The 16,037-nt window shown below is 46.2% G+C and overlaps 2 protein-coding genes across 4 annotated transcripts in view; both read right to left on the bottom strand.

Moving 5' to 3' along the window:
• Positions 1 to 60: 60 nt before the first annotated feature.
• Positions 61 to 1,545, bottom strand: Sh3bgrl3 (SH3 domain binding glutamate rich protein like 3). The gene is made up of 3 exons (XM_005317640.5): positions 1,370 to 1,545; positions 638 to 805; positions 61 to 510 (listed from the first exon to the last, which is right to left on the bottom strand). The coding sequence occupies exons 1-3, from the start codon at positions 1,415 to 1,417 to the stop codon at positions 445 to 447; spliced, it is 282 nt and encodes a 93-aa protein (XP_005317697.2). The 5' UTR covers positions 1,418 to 1,545; the 3' UTR covers positions 61 to 444.
• Positions 1,546 to 2,599: 1,054 nt separating this feature from the next.
• Cep85 (centrosomal protein 85) overlaps positions 2,600 to 16,037 on the bottom strand; it is a 34,603-nt gene continuing 21,165 nt past the window's right edge. For 2 of the 3 annotated variants that reach the window (XM_078025655.1, XM_078025656.1), the window contains exons 8-14: positions 13,022 to 13,174; positions 12,716 to 12,867; positions 11,329 to 11,422; positions 10,395 to 10,445; positions 6,126 to 6,233; positions 4,752 to 4,977; positions 2,600 to 4,285 (exon numbers count right to left, since the gene is read on the bottom strand). In XM_078025655.1, the coding sequence (XP_077881781.1) occupies positions 4,125 to 4,285; positions 4,752 to 4,977; positions 6,126 to 6,233; positions 10,395 to 10,445; positions 11,329 to 11,422; positions 12,716 to 12,867; positions 13,022 to 13,174 (945 nt within the window). In that variant the 3' untranslated portion in view covers positions 2,600 to 4,124. Of the gene's footprint in view, positions 4,286 to 4,751; positions 4,978 to 6,125; positions 6,234 to 10,394; positions 10,446 to 11,328; positions 11,423 to 12,715; positions 12,868 to 13,021; positions 13,175 to 16,037 lie in introns of those variants that run through there. The other variant, XM_078025657.1, reaches the window with a different exon arrangement.

The following is a 16,037-nucleotide window of genomic DNA, read 5'->3' as shown; positions in this document are numbered from 1 at the left end:
AATTACTAGACTAACCCAGAGTGGGGACCTGGGATACCCAGGTCACAACTAGACAGACACTGCCAGTGGAATGGGCATTTAATTGTCTCTAAGGTACTCCCAGGAGAGGGAATGCGGGGCCTTTGGCAGAGCTCTGACTAATGGAACCAAAAGAAGTACCCATCAGCCAGTGCCAGACAGGGTGGCAGCCCCAAGGCCTGGCTGGGAAGAACAGCCTTTTAGGCTGTTGCTTAAGACAATTTTTGAGACTAGTGGGTAAAGGAATGTTGCCTTTGAATGGAGGAGAGGGGGCTACAAAGAGGAAGAAGGGGCCTAGGTTGGGGGAAGGGACTTCAAGATCAGGTTAGGGTCGACAGAAGTTGGTCACGGGGTCCTTCAAGGCGGGGCGAGGTCTGTGGGGAGAATGTGGTGCTGAGTCCAGCAGGGACCAGGAACTGGCTCAGTTCAAGCCAGCTTCAGGAACTCCTGTAGTGTGTTCTGCTCCACAGCCTCCACGAAGAGCTCATAGTCCTGAGGGGAAGGGGCAGGGGTAGTCACCTCAGTGCTGCTGCAGGAGGTACAGTACTGTTTTGTAGGTCTGACCCTGGCTGGAGTCCTCCAACAACACTCCCCTCACCCCCAATCCCCAGGGCCATACCCCACAATACTGGTCCCCGTTGACGATCTGGGGTGGGGTGGCCTTGGGGTTGCCTGCCAAGGCTCGCATCTCATCCCGCAGGGCGTTGTCCTGGGAGATGTCCACTAGCTGGTATTGGATGCGCTTCCCATCCAGAATGCGGGTCACCTCACTCTGCTGGGACTTGATCTGGGGGTCAAGGGTGGGCAGGATTAGTGGGCAGGCTGGAAGGCCTATGGGGAGTGCTCCGGCCGATGTGACCAGGGGCTTTTGTCTCTCTGCCCCCTGCCCACTCTACGAGAGTGTTCTGGCCACTAGGAGTTATGAGGGCAAGTCAGGCTTGAGGAGGCAGGGAATGAGAGGGGGCCCACCACCATGGGAAGGGGGTCAGAAAGAATGGAAGTGGGATAAAGTTCAGGCCAGGAGGGTCAGGAGCTCAGCCAGGGGAATGCAGGGCAGGTCTGGCTGGGGTACCCTCACACCACGCACACAGCGAGAGCGAGATAAGGATGCAGAGGTAAGAGGTACAGACCATGTTTGTCCCAGTGGTGGGGGATGGGCACAGGTAAACCACGCTGGTGCTACTGAGGACCCAAGATACCCAGTGAAGGGGCACAGGATGGGGCTCGAAGACCCTGGATCCAGGAAGCCCCGCCCCATCCCCCGTCGTGGGGGCGGGTCCCAGGCGTCAGGGTCCACAGCACCGGGAAGCGGCCCGTGCTCTTCCCCAGCAGCGGCTGGTCGTGCACTTACTTCGCGGGAGCCAGTGACCGACGTGCTGTAGACGCGCAGGCCGCTCATGCTGCAGGCAGACGGATATGCAGACAAACGAGCCGGTGGTAGCGGCAGCTGCACGGTCAGGAGACTACGCTGCCGCTTTCGGGAGCGGTTTCCTTCCTGCTCCGCCCGCGAGTCACTGCTCTCGCAACCAATGGGTGGCGCAGGCGGGTGGGGCGGGGCCTGTGCGACACAACCCTTCGCGCTAGAGGACCCCGCCCTTCTACGGGTGACCATTGCAGTTGCGCCCCCCACCCCCCCTCAGCCGTAGCTTGATCTGGGGCTCACGATGTGAGGCTGGGGAGGGACAGATGGCAGTGAAGGCCTGGGAGAGAGGGGGCGAGGGTTTAGCAAAGGCCTCCCCGCCTCACCCTGGTTCTGGTACATCCACCTACCCACCAGTGCCACCCTTGTCTCCAGGAGGTGCTCAGCTTGGGACTTTGAGCAGTTTTCAAACAAAGTTCCTGGATAGAAGGCACACCAAAGCAGGGGCAGCCCTGCCAGGGATTTTCCCTACAGCTCCTCTCCACTCTTGCAGGCTTAGACAAGAAAGGGTGGCCACAGGAAGCGAGGACCACACCCACCAGGAGCCAGATTGAAACCAAGATACTAGGCTGCCGGCTGTGGGAAGGGTGTACACAAAGGTTGGTGCCAGGACTCTAGAGGCTGGGCTCAAGACAGCCCTTGTTCAAGATCCACAGCTGGTCTTGGGGTGGTCTCAATGTACCCATGACTCCATGTGCAGATGGCACCCCACAGCTGCTGCTACTCCGCAAGAGTCTAGGGAGTTCAGAGGGAGCAGACTCCCAACAGTAGCCCAACTTTGGACTTAGCTATGGGTCTGGTTGGACATAATGCCCCTCAGGTCCAGGCTCAGTTAACAGCCCAGGAAGACAGGCCCAGCTCTCTGAGGCAACAGTGCCTGCTCTGCTCTGGGGAAACCACTTCCTCACAGAAACCCAGAGGCCACACCCCACCCCCCCAGACTTGGGGAAGCTCTGCCAACAAAGTGGTGAAGGAAGAGATCTTATTTGTCCCCACAGAAGAGCAAAGAAGCAGAAATGGTAGAGATAAGGATGTGAAGAAGTCCCTCTTTGCTGCTGTCTGTGGAACTTGGCTAAGTCACCCAGCCTTTGGCTCCAACAAGCCCAAAATGAAGGGTGTGGCAGAGGAACAGTATCGATGGAAAGCTATGAAAAACTGATGTGTCTGTTAAATATTTTATTTTGTAATCAAAATAGGCAATACAAACCAGTTGACATAACAAAGATTCATATAAATAACCGTTTATAAACTTTTTGAGGAGAAATACCCGTGAGCATGGTGGCTGGGCTCCCAACACAGGGTGGAGACCAACCGGGCAGCTCTGCTTAAGGAGGCAGGAGCCCAGAGGCTTAGGGGACAGCCAGCTGGGTGGGGCTGCTCTGAATGGAAGGGATAAGTCACTCCATAAATAAAACACAAACTTGTAAAAACACTTAAGAAGGAAGCTCATTCAGGCCTGAGTGAGGGTCAGGATGCTGCCAACAGCCCAAAGCTTTTTACCACGGCTGCCCCTCCACTCCTGCTCTGCTTTGCTCTCCATACCCAAACATGGCCCCTGCTTGGCCTGGCTCCAGATCTAGAGAAGACCTGGGGCTAACCCAACAACCAGACACTACAACTTGAGATGCTCCCTAAACCAGGAGGCAAGAAAAACCAGAAAGCAGAGGGTCCTAAAACCCCACACAAACAAACAACCCAGGAAACACTGAAAGTCACATCTTATAGCTGACCCATACTGGATACCCTGAACTCTTCATGGAAGTCAGAGCAGGAAATGGAAAACACCCCCCTCCATACACCCCAAGAAGAGAGAGGCGCAAATCAGATCAGCCCTGCAGGAAGCAGCTTGAAAGTTGCCCTATGGTCTGGGATGGGGGGGTTTCAGCCTGATCCTAGAACCACAGAGAAGAATGTATTCAGAGTCCAAGAAAAGGGATGGCTGGAAGGCCTGAGAACACTGGAGGAGCTATGCTGACCGTATGGACATAGGGCAGCTGTGGAGTAGTCTCCTTAAAGATGGCACAGCAGGTAGATTAAGGAACCCTGGCTGTAATCCCTGGAGTCCTGATCCTAGTGGGAACTCTGCTAATGAACAGATCACCCTGAGGCTTCTGTGAGAATAAGAGCCCTGAGGAAGAAGCAGTGGGACTGGGCCTGAGAAACTCAGAAAGCCAGCTCAATTCCCAGTAAGGGGTCCATGGGGCCTGAGAATTCTCCAAATGGTCACTATTGTGCTTAGCCTTTTCAGGCTCTCTAAGGAGGTCTTGGTACCAGCAGGACCAAAGTATGGAATGGGAATGAATGTGGATTCATCCCAGAGGATAGAGAAAGGAGGTGAGCTGTTTGTTTGCCTTTGATGTCAGCCTAGGGCTTGGAACAATTTGTGAGGTCTTATCAGTAGAACCTGCGAGAAAGTTAATTAGTAACTCACCCTCAAAAGGGTGAATTAGGACAACAGGACAAACGCCATTCAATAAGGCAAAGCCAGAGTGGGAAAGGCAGGAATACTTCCCTCACTAGCTTGTGGCCCCCAGATGCAGGCTCTCTTCTCCTCCCTTCTGACTCTTCTCTGGGAGCAGCAGCAACAGACAGGATTGTCAGGGCAGGGACCTCCTGGCCAGGCTCTCAACAGCTCAGATCTCCCCCACCTTCCAGAGAATATAGCCTATCTCACCCCCAGCATGCCTCACTGTGTGGCACAGTTTTCTCCCATGTCCTGGGCATATCTGTCTGACATGGTGGTCCTTAAATCCTCGATGTCATGGCGCAGCTGCTGAACCTCTTCTAGTTTCTTCCTGATCACATCTGGCTTCTGCAAATCTAGCTGAGTCCCTGGGTGCTGTGTGGCTGAGGAGGAGAACATTTCAAGAGTGTTAATAAGTCAGTTGGGAGATACTTTCATGTGGAAGGGGCAGTATTGACAGGCAGTATCTGAGGCCCATGATCTTATGACTTAGCATTTCCACCCACCAGTAGTGAAGACTGAACCTAGGGCTTCAGACATGCTAGGCAAGTACAGTCTACTTGCCTACTGATCTACATCCCAGCCTTCAGACATGGCACTTTTAAAAAAGCAGCTGGGGACAGTGCTTAAGGCCAACTTTGTCCTGCTTGCAAGCACCCCTTAAAGGAACCTGTTCACAAAAGAGATTTATTGAACACTTACTCTGTGAAACACATAAATCTCAGGGAGATTAGTAACTAGGCCTATGCATCCTGTTTGTATATTACCATAAGGATAAGGAGAGCTGAATGGGGATAAGAGAATGAAGTTCCCTCTTCTCAGGGGTCCCCGACTGGCCTGAGGACTCACAGTGAATGCCCAGGAGCAGGGAGAGATTAGGGTCGTGGCCTTGGGCCCTCTGGGTCACAATGCTGCAGACGGCCTGCAAATCTTGAAGGCAACTGGCCAACTCCTGGTATAGCTCAATTGCCAGCTGGGCTGTGTCTGGTGAAGATGGGGACCCTGGCTGGGCCTGGCGCAGCTGTTCCTGCAGCGTCAGATTCTTCTCAATCAGATCCTGGTTTTGCACCGAGAGCTGAGCAGACAGATGGGTAAACACATTAACCCAGGTTCAGGAAAAGGCAGAGTGTCTGCATTTATGTGGAGGTGTAGATTTATGTATGTGGAGGTAAGGGTACGAGTCCTAGGCGATGACCTCTTCCTACTACTAACAAGCTTAGCACCCCTGCCCCCACCTCCTACACCAGGCCTGCTTCCTCCTATGGGCAGGCTGGGCCCACAGGGATCCAGCACTGGAGAGGAAGTTGTTCCTCAGCAGCCTCTGAGTCATCAGCCTCCAGGTTTCTGTCCAGGAACTAGAGAAGAAGATCCTGCCCTAGGAACTCTATCTGAAGCCAGTCCCTCAGCCAACTCTGTTAGCCAAGCTATTAGAGATGGCCTAACGTGAACAGTGAAATCTGAGGAGACACTGGTTTCAATCTCTCCCTGTCACCCTGACAAAAATGGCTACCAGCCAGCCCGATCACAGGCTATCAGAGGAATAAAAGGGGCAAATAAGACAATATGACAGTTAGTTGCCACTGGGTGTGCAGCTGGGGAAGGCAGAGACTGAAGGACAAAGAACTGAAGGTGTCCTGCCTTTTCAAACCCTCAGCTCAGTGGAGACAGGCTTCACTACACAGACCAGCTATTCATGCATACCCTTGGCTCTTTCCCTCCCTGTTTCTGACAGCCTAATCACCCTTTCTCCTCCCTTCCTACCTTTATTGTTTTAGATTCTGAAGTTCTTTTCTAGCCCCTCCCCTACACCCCCACTAAATCAGGTGACAATCCTAGCTCTGGGAGACTCCTTCCTAGGCACTTAGCACTTGGTGGCCCTCTACTGATAGCTCGGTTGACTGCATGAGGATTACCAAACCATCAGTTTTAAGTCTTAAAACACTGCCTCCCCAAACCCACAGACCTGTGGCTGTGGGAAGACAAAAGGGAGAGAGAATGACTTCCACAACTGAAAGGCATTTCTGGGTAATATGACCAGGAATAATAATAAAGGTTTAGGGTCTTTAACAAAGAATGAAGCAATGTATCTTCCCATTCCTTTGCTTAAACATCTCAGTAGGCACCTCTCCAACGCTGGGGTTCTTATAGGGGCAGGGTTAGGTAATGTACAGAGAAGTCAGGTTTGTGGAGGCTGTACCAAGGGGCATGGCCAGTGCTACTCACCTCTTTCACAGCTGTGCGCAGCTGCTGCAGGGCTGTCTCCCTCCGCTGGGCCTCCTCTCTCAGAGCCTGGCTTGTTCCATCTTCTTGAGCTAGTTCTTGCTCTAGGCTCTGAATTCCACAGCAAGTGAAAACACCCAGGAGTAACAAATCGGCTCAGATCATATCATCTCTGGCCTGGACTATTACAGGAAGTCCTACCCTACTCACACACTGCTGCTGAGATTGTTATTACTATCATTTTTCCTGGTAGTGGGGATAGTGGGGCACTCTACCATTGACTACACCTTTGGACACCCCTCTTCTTTTTGGTACCAGGGACTGAACCCAGGAGCGCTCACCACTGAGCCACATCCCTAATCCTTTTTATTTTTTATTTGGAGACAGGATGTCACTAAGATACTTAGAGCCTCAATGAATTGCTGAGGTTGGCCTTGAACTTTCGACCCTCTTGCCTCAATTTCCAAGATGCTGGGATTACAGGCATATGCCACCACACCCAACCCACCCCCTTTTTTGAGGGAGAATTTAAATTGCCCAGGTCTGGAATTTGTAATCCCCCTGCCTCTGCCTCCAGTGTCCCTGGGATTACAGGCATGTGCCACCACACCCAATTGATATTTTAGAGTAGATCTCATCTATGGCTTCCCATTTAAACCCTTAACTGCCACTGATCACATATGAATCTGAGGCCAGTTTCTCAGGAGGGTGTACCAAGACATTTGACTCCTCTATTTATCTTCCTATCCCTAACTCTTTTTTACCAACTCTACACAGCCTTCACTCCAGCCACACTGAATCACTAGTCTTCATCCCTAAAGGCTCCAGCTCCCAAGGCCTCTTCTGCTCACTCTTCTTCTCCTTTGTTTGTTCAGACTACTCTTCTACTTTGCCTGTCACTCTATAGAGCCTCCAAGGAGTATCTGAGCCTTCTTAACTGTGCAAATTAGATCCAACTAAACTTAACCCCACCCTGTCATGCGCATGTCCACCATGGCTCACGTGTATATCCATTTAATATTCTGTTGGCCGTATATACAAATCTTCCCTTATTTGAATGTAACTTTTTTTTTTTGTACTGATAACTGAACCCAGAGGAACTTCACTACTGAGTTGCATCCCCAAGTCCTTTTAATTTTTTTGAGACAGGGTCTCACTAAGTTGCTAAGAACCTTGCTAAATTGCCTTGATTTTGTGATCCTCCCATCACAAATTGCTGGGATTACAAAAGTGAACCACTATGCCTAGCTGACGGTAACTTTTTTGAATGCAGAGAATGTGCCATTCAGTTGAATTCAATGTTCATTAAGCATTTACTGTGACAAACACTAGGGATACTGAAAAGAATACCAAACCATCCCTCTCTTTTTCTTTTTATTTGGGGGAGGGACGGTCAGAGAGCAGGGGCAGTAGTAGGGATTGAACCCAGGGCACTTTACCACCAAGTTGCATCCACCATTTGAAAACTTTTTTTTTTCTTTTTTTATTGTACATTATATCTGTTCATAATGACGGGAATTACTGCTATATATTCACATATGCACACAATATAACAATTTAATTTGGTCAATATCATTCCCCAGCAAAAAGGATTTTATTTTGAGACAGGGTCTCACTAAATTGCTCAGGCTGGCCTCCAACTTGGGATCCTACTACCTTAGCCTCCTGAGTCGCTGGGATTATAGGCTGGTGCTACCACACCCGCCAAAGAATCCCTATAAACTAACAGTTGGATGTCCCGAATGAGTATGAAATGCTTTTGACAGATAGAAAGGGGCAAGAGAGCACACTCATAGATATATAATCTGGTGAGTATTCTGTGTGTGCATGTGTTGGGAGGTGATTAAGGTCATAGGGAGGAGATACTTTTTATCTTCTTGTCTCTCATCCTATTCATTTCAGTTCTCCCTGCTTCATTTTGCACCTGATTTGAACAGACAGTTTTTAAAATTGTAGATTGACACAATACCTTTACCTTATTTATTTTCATGTGGTGCTGAGGATCGAACCCAGTGCCTCATGCATGCTAGGTAAGTGTCCACCACTGAGCCACAACCCCAGCCCCTTGAACAGATATTTAAAGTGAAAAAAGCTACATCCTTTTTTATTTTGTGACAAAGCCTTGCTCTGAACTTGTGATCCTCCTGTCTTAGACTCCTGAGTCACTAGGATTATATGTGTTTACCACTATGCCCAGCAATTTCACCATTTTATAGTAATAAAAACATAACTACCAAGGCTCATGACCATGAAATATCCAAGATAACCATGATAAACCCATCTTATTCTAATAAATTCACCTGACATTTTAATTTGCCTGCATTTTCTCATGTTAGGTAAATGTATCATCTAAAATGCTGGCTTAGGGCTGGGGATGTAGCTCAGAGGAAAAGCACATGTTTAACATGTGAGGCCCTGGGTTCAAGTCCCAGTATGATCAAATAAAATAAAAATTAAAAATTAAATATTTGGCTTCTTCAACTTTTTGATATTTCAGGGTTCTAGGAAACCTACTTGGAGATCCTTAAAAACCTTAGTAGGGGGCGCTGGGGCTGTAGCTCAATGGCAGAGTGCTTGCCTAGCATGCATGAGGCACTGGATTCAATTCTTACACCACATTAAATAAATTAATAAATAAATAAAGGCAGGCTGTCCGCCTATAACTATAAGAAATTAAAAACAAAACAAAACAAAAAAACCCTAGTAGTGGGCTGGAGTCATGGCTCAGTGGCAGAGTGCTTGCCTAGCACGTGTGAGGGACAGGGTTTGAGTCTCAGCACCGCATAAAGATCCACTGACAACTAAAAAAATTTTTTTTTAAAAAAACCCTAATAGGGCAGAAGGTATAGCTCAATGGTAGAGAACTTGCATGTGTGAGTCCCTGGGTTAAATCACTAGTACTAACACACACACACACACACACACACACACAAAAACTAAATACCCTACTAAAAATCTGGCCTTTAAAATGGGTATATATGTTTACTAGGCTTCACTACCTCCTTAAGGACTTGAAAGTGGTAAGCTAATTAGATATAACCCAACCCAAACAAAAACAAAGGCAAAGACAAAGGGAGGACAGCAGCCATTAGTTGTTCCTCAGAGACAGTGCATTTCATGTGTTTGGGTGGTGGTGCACCCCTGTCATCCCAGGGGTTCAGGAGGCTGAGGCAGGAGGATCATGAGTTTAAAGACAACCTAAGCAATTCAGCGAGGCCCTAAGCAACTCAGTGAGACCTTGACTCTAAATAAAATACAAAAAAGAGCTGGGATGTGGCTCAGTAAACGCCCCTGGATTTACTCCCCAGTATCAAAAAATCGAAACAAAAAACCTCTCTTTTAGCATCCAAAGAGGACCTGAGTGAACTTGCTTTGCTCAGGATCTCTTAGAAAACCTAATTAGGGACACTCCCGCTCTGGTCCAAAATAGAAACCAGGAGCTGTCTTTGGTTCTTCCCTAATTCTTCAACCCCCCACACTCTGTCAGTCACTGATTCCTTCTAAAAGTCAATTAAGTCTGTCCCCTCATATCTCCTCCTTGTTATGCTGCCTTATGCCACATTTACCCATCACCTTTCTAGAATTTCTGCAGTAGTTCCCTGGCTGTGCCTCCTTCTAGGCTGCCAATCTTCTAGGCTACTTTGAGTTGCAGCCTAACTACATCATACCCCTAAAATGGAGCAATGGATTTCTATCACCTACCTAAATAATAAAAGCTAACATAGACAAGGTCTTCCCATAGCCTGGGACTTTCAAATCTCCTCTCACCATCTTAAACTGAACAGTCATGTGCTGTGTAATGGATTATACACACCTGTAGTCTGTGAAGTATACTCTATGATGTTTGCATAATGATTAAGTCAAAATGAATCCCCCCAACCTGTTATTAAGCAGTCCATGACTACTTTAACAATATCAAACTGCTAACAGGTCCATGTTCAAGCCATGCCTGTTTCATGCCTCCATGTTCCCACTCATGCTATTCCTCTTGGAATTCTAGTACCATCCTACCCAGCTTCTCTTCTCTACCTGATTAACTCCTACTGATCTTTCAAAGCTCATGATCTCCAGAAATCTTTCTGTTACATCACCACCTCCCACTGACTCTTCTGTACTTGCTCCCAAAATATTAGGCTGAAACTCCTTTCTCATCTGTCTGTTCTTCTAACAAGACTGTATGCTCAAAAGCAGTGACGAGGTTTCATTCTTTTTGTATCAACATTAAGCAAATCACATGGCAGAGAACAGAGTGCCCCAAGGACTCCTGTTTACCTGTATTTGTGAGCACAACTGATCGATCTTCTGCTGCTGCTTCTCTACAATCTGAAAGGCAAAGTCACCAAGGAAGGCTGATGGTGAGATCAGAGGGCAAGGGACTGCACTAGGATCTGTGGTCTGGCTATCAGCCCCACTACCTATCATCCATTAATTCTGACCAGGGTGATGATTAGTTAGTTTTCCCCACAGAAACCCAACTCAGACTCCTGTGACTCCTATGTTCTGATTACACAGAGGTTTAGGTAGCAACGTCATACGGTACTGGAGAAGCAGGGGACCCTCACCCTAATGACTACAGTGGAATCAACTTCATACACTGTGGTTTTTTTGGAAAAGGACACAGCTAAAAATTCACTTTAATGAAGTCTGTCCTAAACAGGGCTGTGACAGTTGTTAAAACTTTGAGTTTTGGTTACACTGTCTATCCAGGGAGACTCTTCGCAACCTAAGCTTCCTGTCCTTTTAAGACTTTGGGTGTTCTCTGGACTATTTCTGGGTCTTCTTTTTTGCTGACCTGAAACCAGTCTCACCAGCAGGCCCCTGACTCCCTCTCCTCTTTTGAGTTGAGAAGCCAAGTCACCTCACTAGTTAGAACTCTGTCCAATGCAAAGCAGTTCTGCATGGACCTGAGCCATGACTAAAGTGCCCCAAGCTTCAATGCACCATTCTGGTTCATCTAGTCTGGATGATGAGAGGCATGGCCCCCCTAACTTCTGCCTGTATGTCTGATGAGTAAAGTTCGCCTATCGTAAGGATGAATGTCTAAAATGCAAACTTATTATGCAGGATAATTACTAAGAAGAGAGAAAAGCTCATAGTAGCAGATTCTAGGTGGCCCCAAAACCAGGAATTCAAGGTTCCTTCCAAGTATACAATCTTCTCTTCCACCCAGCCTATCCCTCATTACAGCCTGAACACCCTTAGTCACCTTTTGGAGGGAATCACATTCTTTCTTCCTGGACTCCATTTCCACCTTGGAACCTTCTCCACTGGCTTCCTCCACAGACTGTTTATCTTGCAGGCTGAAATACAATGGCCTCTTCAACAATTCTGAAGTTAGAATCTGGATTGACTTGGGTTCTGCTATTTATTGGGTGTATGGGCAAGATATTTACTCCAGTGCCTCCATGCCACAGCTAGGAATGGAAACTGCTGTAATGTGGAGTGTGCCACACTGAAGCTACTCAATGTTGGTTCTCTTCTCTAGAGGCCAGAATCTATGTATTGTGCCATCAATTCTTTACTTGCTAAAGGCTCTTATATTCTTTGTTTTGATATTTGAAAAACAAACATGTATCACACATATTTACTATAGAAAATTTGGAAAATATAAAATAACTTCTTTTTCTTTTTGGTAGTACTGGAGATTTCACCCAGGGCCTTATATGTGCTGGGTAAGCACTCTGCTATTGAACTAAGCTGGGTTGAGTTTTGTTTTATACTATATTGTACTGTATTTTATTTTATGATAGGAGCTTAAGTTCCCAGGCTGGCCTCAAACCTGTAACCCTCCTACTTCAAGCCTCCTGAGTAGCTGGGAATTTAAGTATGTGTTACCACTCCCAGGACAAAAGAATTTTTTTCTTAGCACTTATATTCTGGGGAAGAGCCAACTTTGTCCTCTAACTTTGCTTCTGACTCTGACCTTCTCAATGGATCCCTCACAATCACCTCAAGCATAGCTTGTCTGCTGAAATAAACAACAGGATCACTGTGGTTGAATATGGAATGGGAAATTCAATCCATCCATTAAAATTGGATTTAATCCAAGAGGCTGTTGAGACACAGCCATCACATTTTCAGAAATTGCTATTAATATGGAAGAGGCTTCCAAGACATGCTGGGAGGACATTATGGCTTCTTGTTTTGTTCTCCGAACCTGTCCTGGCAACTGAGAGCAACTCCCTAAGGGCTGAAGAGAAACAAAAGGTGCTTCTGGTAGCCTTGGCTTAAAAGTTTCCATATGTGGATAACCCCCAGGATCTACTTTTGAAAATATACAGATATCTAGTTGCCTAGCTTCTTTCTAAAGTGTTTTTATTCATCCAGTTTATACCTACTCAAGATTATATGCCAGGCATTAGGTTGATTCCTCCCAAAGGTTACAATAAGCCCCCACTGCACTCCTTGTATCCACTACTCCATCCCAAAGACACATTCCCTTCCCATTAGCAGCTTTATTATTCACAATCTGAACAACATGAAGCTCAAAGGAATAAAGAGATTTGCATAAGCACTTATAGGTAGGTGAGTGGGGTAGCTAGCACCAGAACCTAGCTCTCTCCTCTATCCCTTGATTCCTCAGGGGTATTTACCTATGTCTAGTAGAGAATTCTGCTTCTTTCTGTCTCAGGCTTTCCAGTTGATCTTCCTTCTCTCTGCAGGCTGCCTGAGTCTCCTCCAGCAAACTCTCCAGCTCAGCTACTCTCTCTTGCAGCTCTGTGCTCTTCAACTCACAATCCTTAAGCTAAGAGACATGCTTGGGTCAATAAGCCATAGAAGACATATATAAACGTGGACATGACTTCTTTGGGATTTTCCTCTTAGGACAGCCGATAAGGAGAAAGTTACCTGCCTGGCCACCCCTATTTGCCCTGGGTGTGCCCAGACATTGCTGATACCTGCTGGCTCTGCTTCTGATGGTCTTCCAGTGTAGGCAGGTCAGCAAGGTAGCGCTCCAAGGTCTCAATACGCTGCTGCTTTTCTCTGTTCTGCTCTGATTCCTTCTGACATTTCTTTTTCAAATTATTGATATGTTTATCGCGACCTTTGACCTACAGGGAAAAAATGTCAAGTCGATCTCTATTCACTCTTTTTTTTTAACATTCTTAGTTGTCAATGGACTTTATTTATTTATATGCGGTGCTGAGAATCGAACCCAGTGCCTTACACATGCTAGGCAAGTGTTCTACCACTGAGCCACAACCCCAGCCCCTCTAATTTTTATTATTATTATTTTTAATATTTTGCTTTTTAGTTGTAGTTGGACACAGTATCTTTATTTTATTTTTATGTGGTGCTGAGGATCCAACCTAGGGCCTCACACATGCTAGGCAAGTGCTCTACCACTGAGCCACAACTCCAGCCCCCCAGCCCCTCTATTCACTATTTATTTTAAATATTTTTTTAAGTTGTAGATGAATACAATATCTTTATTTATTTATTTTTATGTGGTGCTGAAGATTGAACCTAATACATCACATGTGTGAGGCAGGCGCTATACCACTGAGCTACAGCCTAGCCCTTCCATTCACTTTATTTTTATTTATTTTTTTAAGAAATGAGCATTCTTTTTTTTTTAAATATTTATTTCTTGGTGTAGATGGACTCAACACAATGCCTTTATTTTTATGTGGTGCTGAGGATCGAACCCAGTACCTTACACGTTCGAGCAACAACCCCAGGCCCTCCATTCACTTTTATAGCACCCTGACCATTAACTTCTTCAAAGAGACCTCTGTCTTTGCTGTTAGGGTCTATGCATATTGTTCTACTGCAATAAAGAGGGAAAGCTGCCAGGTGTGGTGGTGAACACTTGTAATTCCAGTGTTTTGGGAGGTTGAGGCAGGAGGATCGTGAATTCAAAGCTAGCCTCAGCAAAAAGTGAAGCACTAAGCAACCCAGCGAGACCCTGTTTCTAAATAAAATATAAAAAAGGGGTTGGGGATGTGGCTCAGTGGTTAAGAGCTCCTGGGTTTAATCACTAGTTCCAAAAAAGGAAGCTAATCAAACTTTGCAATTTTGGATTGGGGTATAAACTTTAGAGTTAACAAACCTAAAATCTGGAAATTAAGGACAGGGATGAGGCAGCTTTTAAATACTGGCAGTAGCACTTCTGATGTATGATAAAGATTTTGGTAGGTTCTTAGAGGTAACCTCTAAGCCTCTGGAATATTTTGGAATAGGATGAGAGTTGTCTTTGTTAGAGGGCCAGAGCCCACCATGAAAGAATTTATACTAATAAGATGACTCAGAATGGGGTTGGTCGCCAAAAAGATTGCATTTGAGTTTAACCTCCTAAAGGGAGAGGTAGTAGAGGGGTTGGGACCTACATAAACAAACTCCAGTTAAAAACTCTAGATAGTAAGCTTGGTGGGGCTTCCTGGTTGAACATAAGGATGTGCTGCTGGCAGAGTCAGGCATCCTGTTCTCTAGGATAGCACTGATTTCAAGACCCTCCCATAATTCACCTAATGTCATTCTTCATCTGGTCATTATTAAATTTTAATTTTTATAATAATCAGGCTGGGCACTGTGGTATGAGACCTGTTAGTCCCAACTACTTGGGAGGCTGAGGCAGGAGGATCACCTGAGCCTAGGAATTCAAGATCAACCCAGGCAAGGTATTGAGACCCCATCTCAAAAACAAAAATAAGGGCTGGGACTGTAGCTCAGTGGTAGAGTGTTTGCCTAGCACATGTGAGGCACTGGGTTCCATCTTCAGCACCATATAAAAATAAATATAAATTTTTAAAAAACCAAGCCAATAAACAAAAAAATACCCAACCTATATAATATTTCCTAGAGTTCTAAAGTCTTTTGTTGTTTTTGTACCAGGGGCTGAATCTGGGGCACTTAACCACTAAGCCACATCCCCAGCCCTTTTAATTTTGTGACAGGGTTTTGCTAAGTTGTTTAGGGTCTTGCTAAGTTGCTTAGGGCCTCGCTAAATTGCTGAAGGTGGCTTTGAACTTGCAATCCTCCTGCCTCAGCCTCACAAACCGCTGGGATTACAGGCATGTGTCACCATGTCTGGCCTCCTGGGAGTCATTCTAGAGAGATGAACCTGAAGGAACCATAGGAACATTTGCATTTGTAGCTAGTTGGTCATAATTATCGATGGCCTTGGGATCCCAGAATTGCAGCTGGCATCTGAAATAAGTACATCTTATTTGAGACAGTACCCTTAAGCCTGTGGAGTGTGATGTTAACCTCAGATAGTCTATTTCAGAATTGAATTTCAGTAGTATATACAATTTCCCTGTTGACATACAACTAGTCTGGTGAGAAGAGAACGGTAATATACTCTTCCCTAAACACCACACAATATAAAACTAAGCAATCATCTGGAAGGGCTATTGAGACTAAAAACTCTTTGCTTTTTTTGGGGGGTGTACTCAGGAATTGAACTCAGGGGCATTCAACAACTGAGTCACATCCCCAACACTATTTTGTATTTTTTATTTAGAGGCAGGGTCTCACTGAGTTGTTTAGTACCTCATTTTTGCTGAGGCTGGCTTTGAACTTGTGATCCTCCTGCCTCAGTCTCCCTAGCCACTGGGATTACAGGTGTGTACCACCCTGCCCAGCTCTCAAGTCATTCTTAAACACAATGAAGTTTGAGAAGTCAGGTATGGTAGCATGTGCCTATAGTACCAGCTACTCAGGAGGCAGAAGGATAACTTGAGTCCAGAAATTTGAGAGTAGTCTAGACAATATAAAAAGATACTGTCTCAATTAAAAAAAAAAAAAAGTTTGAGAAGCACTGCTCTAGTTGATTGATTCAAGTGGTTCAGGACTAAACACTACCAGTCATTCTCCCCAATAACTTGCTACAGAGCAAGGTGTGAACTGAAAGTACCAACAGAACCAAAAGATTTTAAATCACCTTCTCTAATGATAACCAATCTGATCTCC

Source organism: Ictidomys tridecemlineatus, chromosome 11 (genome assembly GCF_052094955.1).
Source record: "Ictidomys tridecemlineatus isolate mIctTri1 chromosome 11, mIctTri1.hap1, whole genome shotgun sequence".
Lineage (NCBI taxonomy): Eukaryota > Metazoa > Chordata > Mammalia > Rodentia > Sciuridae > Ictidomys > Ictidomys tridecemlineatus.
Note: the sequence above shows the minus strand (reverse complement) of the source record. Positions and strands in the feature narration are given on the sequence as shown.

Bases quoted from the DNA above. Each gene is read 5' to 3' on its own strand.
- Sh3bgrl3 (XM_005317640.5), bottom strand. From the start codon at position 1,417: ATGAGCGGCCTGCGCGTCTACAGCACGTCGGTCACTGGCTCCCGCGAA. The intron at 806-1,369 runs GTAAGTGCACGA...CTTGACCCCCAG, and splicing joins CGGTCACTGGCTCCCGCGAA to ATCAAGTCCCAGCAGAGTGA. The intron at 511-637 runs GTATGGCCCTGG...CCTTCCCCTCAG, and splicing joins ACGGGGACCAGTATTGTGGG to GACTATGAGCTCTTCGTGGA.